The sequence below is a fragment of the Oryctolagus cuniculus genome, chromosome 9, assembly GCF_964237555.1.
Source record: "Oryctolagus cuniculus chromosome 9, mOryCun1.1, whole genome shotgun sequence".
NCBI lineage: Eukaryota > Metazoa > Chordata > Mammalia > Lagomorpha > Leporidae > Oryctolagus > Oryctolagus cuniculus.
In genome coordinates this window covers 82,181,423-82,194,593 of record NC_091440.1, presented here as the reverse complement: position 1 = coordinate 82,194,593, position 13,171 = coordinate 82,181,423, and the positions used below count along the sequence as shown (strand labels likewise).

Genomic DNA, 13,171 nt, shown 5'->3' with positions numbered 1-13,171 from the left:
TAACTTCCTGTTTCCTTATTCCATGCTGTCACGGATGTAAGGCATGGGTTGTAAATGTCCTGCTTTGTAATGCAGCTCTGCACCTTTCCCTTTCTCCCAGCTAGCCACTAGCACTTTCCAGTCCTCATAGGTCTTAGGGGACTTCAACTGATTGGTTTTATCCACCCGTCTTCCTACTGGTAGGGCTATTCATCAAGGATCCCAAATGAATGAGTTCCTGCCCTGTGAATACATTTCTTCTTGAAAGGCAAAGCTTCTTCTTCCCTTGTTAACCCACTCCTTTAAGGTCACAAAGAAACTCCAGAAGTTCTTTTTGATATCTTACATACTACCTCCCATTCTTTCTCATACCCTTTTGACTCAAAAGGAAAACATTACATATTTAGAATAGTCTTGGACAGAGTTTTTAGGCCAGCAGTTAAGATGCCAACAATCCACATTGGAATGCCTGGGTTCAGAGCCCCAGCCTCAACTCCCAAATACAGCTTCCTGCCAATGCAGAGTCTGGAAGGCAGCAGGTGACAGCCAAGTAATTGAGTCTCTCCACCAGTGTTGGAGGTAGGAGATCTGCATTAAGTTCCTGTCTCATAGCTTCAGCCCCAGGCCCAGCTCCAGCCATTGCAGGCATTTGGGAGTGAACCATCAGATGGGAATGAACTCCCTCTCCCCTCTCTCCCCCCTCTCCTTTCTCTCTCCCCTCTCCCCCCTCTTCCTCCTCTTCCCCTTCTACCCCCTCTCCCCCCTCTTCCCCCTCTTCCCCTCTTCCTCCTGTTCCCCCTCTTCTCCCTCTCCCTCCTCTGAAATCTAAAACACTCCTGGTGCTGAGCACTTCAGATAAGGGAAACTCAGACCCTATACAATTATTACTCCCATTTTGTAGATGGAGAAATTGCTGGTAAGTAAAAGCAGCTTAATTTTAAACCAGGACTGGCACCAACAAAGTCAACGATCTTATCTGCACCAAGGAACTTGTCATTTCATGTATGCATTTGTCTTTGCTCAGTTCCAAATGAGCCCTCCTTAGCACGTTAGGTAAGCAGAAAGTGTGGTGGGGGAGGGCACGTGTCTGGCCTTCTGATAGTGCTGATTCTGCTTCCCTGCTTTGGAACGAGTGCAAATGACTCTGCTTTGCCTTTCCTCCTGCTGCTCTTTATTTGTTCTTCCCACACCCCCTCACGTCTTCTTTTCTCCTTTCAATTTCAAGTGGCAAAGAGTGAGAGGAACAGGATCAGAGGATGGGAGGAAGAAGGGGAAACCATTCTTGATCTTTCTCCACTCTGTGTCGTCCACTCCGAGTGGAAAGCATAGTATTTCCTTACGTTGTTTAGATACCTTCACGAGCTCCTTTCACTGTACACTTCTTTTTTTGTTTGTTTTTTGTTTTTGTTTTTGTTTTGACAAGCGGAGTGGACAGTGAGAGAGAGACAGAGAGAAAGGTCTTCCTTTTCCATTGGCTCACCCCACAATGGCCGCCGCAGCCAGTGCACTGCGCGGATCCGAAGCCAGGAGCCAGGTCCTTCTCCTGGTCTCCTATGCGGGTGCAGGGCCCAAGCACTTGGGCCATTCTCCACTGCACTTATATGACAGCTGTGTCATGTTTGTATCACATTTTACAGATGATAGAATTCCTGGGATGAAAGATACTTTAGGGAAGTCCACAGGATGAGATTGTAGACTCACAAGTTGCTTCTCAAGTTAATGTGGTTGAAAATTTTAAATTCAAATATTCTTACTTCAAATCCTGTTTGTCTAGTGTACCACTTTGACAATAGAATGTTAGCATGTATTTCCACTGTCATCTTGTAAAAAGGATGAGTTTTCAGTCCACTGGGGATAGATTTTTGATGGGTCATGTCACTCTAAGAATATCTTTGGTGCCATTTATTGTGAATATTTTCCATTTTACAGTGATGAACAGCAGCGAGATTATTTAATGGAAAGACGGGACCTCGCCATTGATTTCATTTTTTCTTTAGTTTTAATAGAAGTTTTGAAACAGGTGGGTAATTAGTTTACTGTTATTTTTAAATAAAATTTACTGATATAAAAGCTACTTAAGCTTTGAAAGTTTGAGTTTATTACATTGTTTCTAAGTACTGGGCCCTAGGAATCATGTTTTCGGGCTGCTAATGGGCATCCGTAGTCATTAGAATTACTGATATTGTTGCTTTTTAATGTTCATCTTTTCCCCCTCAGATTCCACTTCATCCCGTCATAGACAGTTTAATACATGATGTTATTAACTTGGCTTTCAAGCACTTCAAATACAAAGAAGGGTAAGATGTTGACATTGGGAATTTGAAACTTAATCAGTGGTTTGCCCTTTTTGGATGACCAAGGACCCCTGACTTGTCTAACTGTGCCTTCCTCAGGTACCTTGGTCCAAACACTGGCAACATGCACATCGTGGCCGACCTGTATGCAGAAGTCATTGGAGTGCTGGCACAAGCAAAGTAAGTGGACGTCAGAACCTGTTACCATGGGGACATGAGTGCCTCTTCTGTCCTTAATGAATGGGGTGTGAGTGAGCTCACATGGGCCTTGGATGCTTTTTTCCATGTGTGCCAGTCCCTGAAACTAAATAGAAGCTCATTCAAGGCAGGAACCAAGTTACCTTTCTCATCTGGAGAATGGGCCAGACCCTACTGAGTCCATGGCTTTTAGACTGCTGCTTCTAAGAAGGAGATGGACTAACCAGATGCCTTTTCTTTCTAGCCAGATAGCCCAAAGTTTATCAGCTTTAGAAGTTCTGTTTTCTGTAGTCCATGAGTGGGTAGTCGCCACATGTCATCTGTAAGTGGGAAAATTCCATTCTAGCATGGCCCTTTTCCTATAGACCTCACTTAATTCAGCAGAGCTAAAAATGTCCCAGACTCTGTCATGGAAACAAGTCAAGGGAAAATTCTCATTGCTAAATTTATCTGGCCCCATAATGCTACTTAGCAGGCTAGAACAAAGTAGTGCTAGACTATTAGCAATAATACACTTCTTCCAAAAGTGATGTCACACCCTACTTACCTGCCTTCATTTTACCCAGCCTCGAGGCAAATTGGGCAAAATCCCAAATGCCTAGGTTGGGTACAATGAGCCAGGCATGATGTGAATTCAATCCAGAGGTGGTAGTGATGCTCCGATTCTTGGGAAATACAATCCTCAAAAAGATCTTTATCCTAGTAGATGCAAAAACACAATTTATATTAGAAAAATTTTTTCAGAGCTTACTCAGCAACCTTTTGTAGTCAAAACATAGACAAGAGCTCAAGAAATACACCCAAAACACTCCTTGGCATGATTTAATCTAACCCAGTTTGTCTACTTATCCTAACCACCTATTTTTTTTCTAACACATAATGTGTTAGTGTTATGGAGAAAAGAAACTTCTAGGGGATGATTCATTGAAGCCAGTAAAAAATACCAAGTCAAAGGGTGACAGCAACAGAAAAGAAATAAACTAGCCAAAGCATATAAAGAACTTAATGATAGAGGCAGGCATTCGGCCTAGTCACTAAAGATGCCTTCATTGCATATTGGAGTGCCAGGGTTTGATTTCCAGCTTGGGCTCCTGACTTCAAGTTCTTGCCACTGCAGACTCTGGGAAGCAGCAGGTGATGGCTCACGTGTTGAGCTCCCACCATTCACACAGGACATCTGGACTGAGTGTCTGGCTTCTGATTTCAGCCTAGCCTCATCCAGGCCATTAAGAGCATTGAGGAGTAAACCAGTAGACAACTGTCTCTCTACCTTTTGAGTAAATTTCTTAAAAATATGCATATTAATTACAAAAAGCTAAATGATAAAGTTATATGGGCCAAATGGGCTAAAGCTAATGATAAAGTTATATGTACTTTTACTCTAGCCTACTATGATAATTATAGTTCATGAGTCATTAAAGACAGAAAGGTATAATACATTTTGGAGAGATTTCCATTGCAAATGACTAAGGAAGGTACTGACATTTTGAATGGATAAGCTGCAGTTATCTGACAAATTAATTCATGTGTGTCTACCTCATTCCTAAAAAGGATTAGAAAAATGAGGTATTAATATGCATATTTGCTGATATTTCAAACCCTGAAAAATCAATATATTCCTCTGTAATTCCTTTGTAAATTTCCTAGCATATTTCTCTTATGCTATCATTTGGAAAGTTTAGTGTGCCAAAAATGACATTTTGTATTTTTCTTAGTTTTTGTGAATTATGCATAATATTGAATATCATCAAATGACCTCCCTTCGCTACATAGACTCTGAGTTGCCCGTGAATTTTCTGAGAAGCAATATCAGAACTAAGCAACATTCTAAGGTTGTAGGAATTTCCATATTAGGTCAGATTTATGATCCACCGAGCCAGTGTTTTCTTTCCAACAGTGGCTTTCGTGACGTCAGCGTTTGTCCTGGTTCTGCAGTATTTGGGTGTAAGTAATTGCCTCTGCTTGGACAATGCTCCAATACTTTCCAGTCACCGGGACATCCCTTCATTCCTGTCACTAATGGGGACATTTGTTGCTGTTAAGTGATGTTCACACATAGTATTTACCTCCTTCAAAAATTAATGAGGTTTAAATTAGATATTTTTGAGTACCTTGGTCCATTTGCTCTTGTAGTAATTGCAGACTCAAATAACTCATGATTTGTTCTCAACAGACGATATGTGCACTCCTTTATTGACAGTTGGTATAATCTTAAACTAGGGTCTTACCATGACTTGTCACAATACTTCTTTTACTCCAGGACCATTATTTTTATCACAGTCTCAGAACACTGCTTCCTTTGTTCTGGAGGGAAGAAAAGGATGTACGCTGATTTAGGGCAGTGCAGGGAACTTTCTTTCTATAAAGTTGAGTAATAGAATAATTCTAATTTTAGACTGCTCACCCCATTCCCTGTGGTGATGCATATGAAATATTTTTCTCTTTATGACCTTAGTGATTAAAACTCAGGTATTTGGAATTTAGCTGCATCACTAATTTTTTTCTTACTAGTAATAATGCTGCTTCATTCCTGTCATTAAAGGGAAGATATTTTGTTATTAAGTGGTATACCTGGTAATACTTTTTTTGAAGTCAGTTACATTAAAATTAGATTTTTGAATACCTTAGCCAAAACTTGGTATATAAACTTAAATAGTGATGATTTCTTCTAATATTCATTTTAAAATTGCTTTCCCTTTATGTTACACGTGCTTTATATATTCTTGCACTCTCATGTACTGTAAATTTTAAAGCAGGTTTATTTTATGTGAGTTTTATGGAATACTAAACAGGTATAATCATTTAGTTTTATTGTATTAAATACAGCACTAACTAATAAATACTAAAGGAAAGATCATAAACAATTTTATTTTTCCTTAAAATCATTTTAATGGAGAACAGATTCTAAGTACAAACAGATTTTTGGATTGCTTTTGTGCAAAAATAACATGACTTTGTCATTTGGGGCTTTTAAAAGTAAAAGGTATTTTTAAAATAGAAATAAACTTTTAGCCACTAACTCACGGGGATATTGAAATACTGTGTTATTCGGATAACTCTCCTTTTTCTTCTTCCTGTTGCATTCATTGGTTAGAGATGAAAACCAGTGCTTAAATGTGGGCCCTTTTTATGAGGAATGCCCATGCTTCCTTCTCAGCAGAAGTCACATCACATTAATAAGATTTCAAGTTTGAAAGAAGGGCCTTGAAGTGGCCTAACCATGTGCCCTTTGCAGGGGACAGCTCTGTAGCATGGGAAATGTGTTCAGCTTCTGCCGGATACCTCCTGTGACAGGAGACGCATTATCCCCATGGGAAGTTAATCCACTCGGTGTATTTTCTGAGTGCCTCCTATGTGCTTGATCTTGTAGCATTCACATCTAGCCGGATAATAAATAATGCATTCAACTTGTAACTAAATTATGTGATAGAGTTCATCACATGTTCAGAAGTCTCTATTTGTCAGAAAGTTTTTCCGTTCTTCTTCAGTAGAATGGTGACTTAGGTGTTTGGAGAAACTGCTCCTTGCCCCCTCTTAGCACTCATTCTCAAACTCAGCACTTCTACTTAGCTAAGCAGTTGCTCATATGTGTGTTTGCTAGGGTGGCCGCAGCAAAATACAAAGACTGGGCACTTAAACAGCAAACCTGTGCTTCCTCCTAGTTCTTGAGGCTGGAAGTCCAAGGTCACAATGTCAGCAGGTTGGATTCTCCCCAGACTTCTTTCCTCGGCTTGCACATTCTGTCTTTTCCCTTTGTCTTCACATGTTCTTCCCTCCGTGAATGCATGTGTCCTAATCTCCTCCTTGTACAAGGACACCAGTCCTATTGGACTAGGACCCGCCATAGTGATATTTTCACTTAATTGTGTCTTTAAAGACCTCCTCCCTAAATGGAGTCATGTTCTGAGGTACCTGTGGTGAGGACTTCCGTATATGAACTTGCTGGGAAACAAAGTTGAGCCTCTAAGTGTAGGTTGCGCCCAGAGGCAAAGCATGTGAAAGTCTACAAATTCCTGGTGATGCTGGCACTGCTGGTCTGAGAACCGCACTTTGAGCAGTGGTGGTACAATGTGTAGCATAGAAATCAAGAACAGCAATTCTAGAGTCAGACACTCCCTTCAAATTCCAGGTCTAACTTATAGCAGTTGTGTTACTTTATCAAGTTATGAACTATCTGCCTCAATTTTCTTGTCTGTCACAGAGATATAACAGTACCCCAAGTATCCCATTGTGAGGATGCAATGAGTGACTGCATGTAGAGTGTGCTGACCATGGCTGTTGTGTAGCAAATGCTACTTACTGCTGTCATCATCATCATCCAAGACATCAATCTTTTCTATGAAACCTAGGAAAGAAATGATGACATTGGAGTTTAGAATTTATATTCCAGAATGTTTAAGGGTATAGTTTTAAATTTTCATTCAAGGAGATGTCCTCTAATACCATCAGTTTGTAAAGTTATTAAATGAAATTTGTTTTTTTTTCAGTTTTTGCTAATTTCCTTCTCTGAAAATGCTGTGTTTAATTTTTCAGTTAATATCCAGGATATTTTACTTATAAAATAAATGCTACTATTATTTTTGACATTATTTCAATAACATTTAAGAAATATCAGAATGGGCCAGTCCAGAATGCTTGAAAGAAGATGTTTTGTAGAAATCCACAAAATGCAACTACAGATTAGGAATATGCCCTGAAACATTCCTAATTATGTTAACAATCCTGTAGGGATTACCACATTCATAATGTATTTAAGTCTTCTTTAAGCTATTTATATTTTCTGTTCTAATGCCTCCTTAATATCATTTTATTACTAAATACATGCAGCAATTAGAAAAAAATAAAAAAATACAATTACACTGATTGTTACAAAATGAACTGTGTCATCTCCCCACCTAAACCAAGAACTAGAAAATTTCCAGCCCTTGCAAATTCTGATTCCTCACTTGCCATTCAAAAGCCATTTGCACTGGGTTTTGGTGAAACAATCCCTGTGTGCTTGCTGCCTATTTTATTTGCCCTAAAATTTCTACTTTGAGGTGCCAAGAGTTACACCAAATGTCTGGGATTCTATTCGTTTACCTCTAACTTTATAATCACTATTACCTCTTCTACTCGTGTCTCACACTTAATTAACCCTTTTGCTTGGGCTAATAACCTGATGCAACAAAGTACAGTGAATCTAAGAATGTGTGTGTTTGTGTGTGTATGTGTGTGTGTTGTGTGTTTAATAGTATAGCCACCCATCTTAGATAATCTTTATGTGTACATCTCTCATCTCTTTTCCTTTGGGTACTTCAAATATTTGCTACTACTTTCTTTCCTCTTAGCCTAAAATTGATTGTTTTTTAAAACCTTTATGATTATATTATAGTTGTAATTATTATTTTTACTTTCTTTTTTTTTCCTTTTTTTTTTTTTTTTTTTTTTTTTTGACAGGCAGAGTGGACAGTGAGAGAGACAGAGAGAAAGGTCTTCCTTTGCCATTGGTTCACCCTCCAATGGCCGCCACAGCCGGTGCGCTGCGGCCGGCGCACCGCGCTGATCCGAAGGCAGGAGCCAGGTACTTATCCTGGTCTCCCGTGGGGTGCAGGGCCAAGGACTTGGGCCATCCTCCACTGCACTCCCTGGCCACAGCAGAGAGCTGGCCTGGAAGAGGGGCAACCAGGACAGAATCCGGCACCCCGACCGGGACTAGAACCCGGTGTGCCGGCGCCGCTAGGCGGAGGATTAGCCTAGTGAGCCGCGGCGCCGGCCTATTTTTACTTTCAAGCAATATATATGCGTTAAGCTTATTGAGCTTAGGGACTGTTTCTTTTTGTTTCTTTAGCATTCACCAGACAAAACTAAAAATCCCATGCATAGAGTAGAAGGTCCATTCGTCTTCATCTTTTAGATAGGATTTGAATGTTCTCATTACTACATTTTTCCTTTGACCCAAAAATATATTTTTCCATGATCATTCACCTAAAACTGTAAAAGAAATAGCAACAGAAAACACTGGGAGCAGATGTAGAGATCCTTCTTGGTGTTATTTGGAGTACAAGTCCAAGTTGTGCTTGTCGGAAATAGCTGACCTAGTGTGTTATTGCTCATGTACTCACAATTTGAAACTTGAGGCCCCAGGGTCTGCATGTTGGCTGGAAATTGCTAAGTCTGAGGACATGAAGCTTTTCAGCCTGCTCAAGTTAAGGGCTGGGCCATTTTGAGAGTCTACATAACCCTGGATTTGCACCCCTAGCCTGAAGGCGATGTTGAGTGCTGCAATAAGAAGCAGAAGGAGAAAATTGAACTCTTGGCCGAATCCCAAACATCAAATCCTTACAAAATGATGACCTTTGTACTTTAACTGACTCAAAGGACCCAGAACTATTCCCATTGCAGTGACTTTCCTGACAAGTTTTTTTAAAATTTTGGTTCATGTTAATGTGACAAAGAGAGCAGATTTCAATGTAGTTCATAGATACATTGCTAAGAATATTATATTCCCTCTCTCCTTCCCTTTCTCTTTTAATTGAGACAACATTCTTAATTTACATTACAGTGAAAGACTTAATGCTCCACTAAATAAAGAGTGCAACAAATAAAAAAGTAAAAAGAGCCTAGATCAGCATGAATATAGGCAAGGGCTATAAATAATAATCAAATGAAAAGATATTTATCTCACTCATGTACAGTAAATGTTAACATAATCCTGCCCTGTATTTGATAAATCACTTCTGTTCTCTACTTAGATTCCCGGCTGTAAAGAAGAAATTTATGGCAGAACTAAAAGAATTACGGCACAAAGAGCAGAGTCCTTACGTGGTTCAAAGCATTATCAGCTTGATTATGGGGATGAAATTTTTTCGAATTAAGATGTATCCAGTGGAGGACTTTGAGGCCTCTCTCCAGTTCATGCAGGTAATATCTTGGACAACAGAGCTAAGGGAATGTCAACTTGAGCGATTTCCTTAGTCCAAATGACAGACCTGGAAGGTGAAAACCCCTTATAGAACCATTGAAAGGTTCTACTTAGAATTGTTTGACTTCACAGTAGAAGAAAAGCAACAGCCATTCAGTAGAAAACTACTTCAAATTCTGAGTTTAGATCTTCAGGCTAGTGTGAGGCTGTCTAATCCTCTCACCATGCTGAGCAGAGAGAGGCTTGCAGTCAGCCTTGCAGTCACAGGGGGACACAGCCATCCCCTGCAGTGCACTGTGTGGCTAAACCAGAGAATTTGCTGGATGAGGTGGATTAAATGCATTTCCCCTTGCAACATTTTCAAGGTACCATGTAAACCCATCATAAATCAAAGAGCATCTACACTTGTCAATATAGCAAAATAAAATCTTCCCCTCTCTTCTGTAGTTCATGAAGTGCCTTGCCTTATAACCAAATGTATGCACGTGTTGCATATCATAAAATTTGATTTTTTTTTTTTTTTAGGATCCTATCTATGTATTTGAGAGGCAGAGCCACAGAGAAGGAGAGACAGAGAAAGGTCTTCCATTGTCTGGTTCACTCCCCAAATGCCCGCAATGGCCAGAACCAGGCCTGTCCGAAGCCAGGAGTTTCCTCCAGGTCTCACACACAGGCTCAGGGGCCCAAGCACTTGGGCGATCCTCCACTGCTTTCCTGGGCCACAAGCAGAAAGCTGGATCAGAAGAGGAGCAGCCAGGACATGAATTGGCGCCCATATGGGATGCTGGCACTGCAGGTGGAGGCTCAGCCCACCACACCGCAACACCAGCCCCATAAAATTTCATGTTTAAATTTTGATATCATCTTTGTAGTAGGATGCAAAGAATTTCTTATTTGTTGACTTTCTTCTTCACTCATTGGTACATATTGTTCTATGAATAAAATATAGCTGGTTTTTTTTTTTTTAAAGATTGATTGTATTGGATCAGCTACATTAAATTCACAGGCATGAGAACTTTGAACAATGAAGAAAGATCTCTCTTTTATTCATTACCATAAAAGGAGATTTAATTTAAAAAATCTACCAAACCATTCAGGTCTTTTGTCTATTGCCCGGTTTTCCTCATGTTGTGTAACAATAATTGTTGAATATTCTTAGCAGGATATGAAATCCTCTTAAGAGGTTTCAAAACTTTAGTATCAAAAGGGATTCCATAATGCTACTGTGAATCTGATTTGGTGGCAGTCTTACTGCAGAGCTTAGATATAGAGGTTATCAATATAAATATAGGCTATATTATTTCACACCCGATAGAATGGCTTCAATCAGAAAGATAACAACAGGTGTGGAAAAATTAGAGCCCGCATACACTGCTGGTGTGAATGTAAAATGGCACAACCACTTTGGATAATGGCCTGGTAGTTTCTCAGGCAGTTACAACTGGAATTATTGTATGATCCAGGAATACTCCTAATTATGCCATCATCTCTCATAATCCAAAAGAATTGTTTCCTGGACCTCCCTATGTACAGCAAAATCCTCAGATACCCAAATTCTTAGATTAAAAGGTGTGTTGTTTGCATATGACCTACACATACCCTCCCTTACACCTTACATCATTTCCAGATGATTTATAATGCCCAATACAATGTCAGTAAGATATAAATAGTTACCCTATACTGTTTAGGGGAAAACCACAAGAAAAACTTCTGTACATGTTCAACAGACACAGTCACATAGGCCTAACTACATAGCACATGTTAACAACAACATAACCTTTTTCTTTTTTGCAAATATTTGCAATCTGCTATTGAATCCATAGATTCCCAGAATGTGTGGATATGGAGGGCCAATCATATGCCTAAAAGAAATGAATACATATGTCCGTATAAAAACTTTAACACAGAGATGTTCATTGCAGCATTATTTATAATAGATAAAAAGTGGAAATAACCCAAATCTCTATAACCTGATATTATTATCTGTAAGTGGAACAGGTGAACAAGATGTGGTATGTCCATATAATAGAATACTATGTGACATAAAAATAATGAAGTACATGCTACAATGAACATGAACTTTGACAATGCTGTGCTAAGTAAAAGAAAACAGATGAAAAAGATCACATAGGATTTCATTTACATGACATGTCCAGAATAAGCAAATCCATAGAGACAGAAATTAGACCAACGGACTCCTAGGTCTGGGTTAGAGGAGAGATAGGGAGGTGGACTGCTAAGGGGCACAGAGTTTCTTTTTGAGGCCATTGAAATGTTCTAAATTTGATTGTGGTGATGGATGCACAACTGTAACATATTAAATGCCAATGAATTGTACCCTCTAAATGGATAAATCGTGTAGTCTATGAATTATAGCTCAGTTATGCTGAGGGAGAGAATCTGTGTATCAGACTCATTGGGCCTCACTGTGAGCTCTGTGACCTGGGCCAGCCCCACTTTATCCCTCCAAGCCTCACCTACCATGTCTGAGGGTGGCAGTAATGACACTAACCTCAGAGCACTTCTCGGGATTCTTAGCACACGACAAGCACTCAGTAACTGGTAACTGTTCCATTATTTTTTAACCCCCACCCCGTGTATTGATAATTCATGTTTCTATGTACTTGAATAACAACATATACAAAATAATTAAGAAAAGGGCCACAGTCCTGGAAACTCTCACATTCCATTCTGTTTGAAAAAACTGTTTCGGTGACTTCCCATGCTGGTCTTGCCCATGTGTTGGTGAGGTCTTGGACTGAGAACTTTAGAAACTAATTTTAGGCAGGCACCGCGGCTCACTAGGCTAATCCTCCGCCTAGCGGCGCCGGCACACTGGGTTCTAGTCCCGGTTGGGGCGCCGGATACTGTCCTGGTTGCCCCTCTTCCAGGCCAGCTCTCTGCTGTGGCCCGGGAGTGCAGTGGAGGATGGCCCAGGTGCTTGGGCCCTGCACCCCATGGGAGACCAGGAGAAGCACCTGGCTCCTGGCTCCTGCCATCGGATCAGCGCGGTGCGCCGGCCACAGCGTGCCGGCCGCGGCGGCCATTGGAGGGTGAACCAACGGCAAAGGAAGACCTTTCTCTCTGTCTCTCTCTCTCACTGTCCACTCTGCCTGTCAAAAAATAAAAAAAATAAATAAAAAAAAAGAAACTAATTTTGGTGATTCTCCTAATGGTAATTGAAAATGAGGGGTAAAAACCAAAATGCAGATATTAATGCTTCATCAAATACACATAGCCTTGGCCTCTTGAATGAAAACAATACCTGATATAGACTACGGTAAGTTACTGCCAGTGAGGCCTGGAAGGAGGGGTCGGGGTCGGTAGAAGTCTGGGCAAGCCAGCACACCCACAGAATGAGCCCCTAGGAAACCGAAAGTAGCCTACAGGATCCACAGACGAAGGCATCATTGCCTGAGGAACTATTCCAAAGTTTTCCCTGCCTGAGGTGGAGAAAGGACGCCTTCCAGACTTGCTTATGAAACTATCTGAATAATAAACACACCTAAAATGTCAAGGCGAACAAGTAAACAGCTGTGTGCCCAGGACTGTCAGGCATAGGGCCTAAAATAAGTTTAATGTCTTCTACCTCCTGCCATGTTTACCTTCCCTGGGGATCTGAGTTTGTGGGCTAATCAAGAGCCCAGGGCCCCACACACAGTAAGTAATCAATAGAAATTTGTTGGAAATGAATGAGTGACTCAACCAGTAATTCAGTGGATGCATGCTTGTGTGCTTGCTGGTTACAGATGCTCTGTCCTTTCAGCATAGTTACCTGAAATAGAAATAGAAGGAG

At 40.5% G+C, this 13,171-nt stretch overlaps 1 protein-coding gene and 1 long non-coding RNA gene across 9 annotated transcripts in view; one reads left to right on the top strand and one right to left on the bottom strand.

Annotated features, from left to right (window-relative positions):
- Positions 1–13,171, top strand: part of FRY (FRY microtubule binding protein) — a 492,126-nt gene that overhangs the window by 306,961 nt on the left and 171,994 nt on the right. For all 7 annotated transcript variants that reach the window (XM_008273531.4, XM_070049049.1, XM_070049050.1 and 4 more), the window contains 4 exons: positions 1,909–1,999; positions 2,197–2,276; positions 2,373–2,453; positions 9,206–9,374. In XM_008273531.4, coding sequence (XP_008271753.3) covers positions 1,909–1,999; positions 2,197–2,276; positions 2,373–2,453; positions 9,206–9,374 — 421 coding nt within the window. The remainder of the gene's footprint in view (positions 1–1,908; positions 2,000–2,196; positions 2,277–2,372; positions 2,454–9,205; positions 9,375–13,171) is intronic.
- LOC127487185 (uncharacterized) lies at positions 3,032–9,411 on the bottom strand. 2 transcript variants are annotated; one of them, XR_011378855.1, is made up of 4 exons: positions 9,276–9,411; positions 6,772–6,816; positions 4,700–4,775; positions 3,032–3,170 (listed from the first exon to the last, which is right to left on the bottom strand). It is a non-coding gene; the product is annotated as an uncharacterized lncRNA (long non-coding RNA). The 2 variants fall into 2 exon arrangements; XR_011378854.1 differs by lacking the exon at positions 3,032–3,170 and having other exon boundaries at positions 4,639–4,775.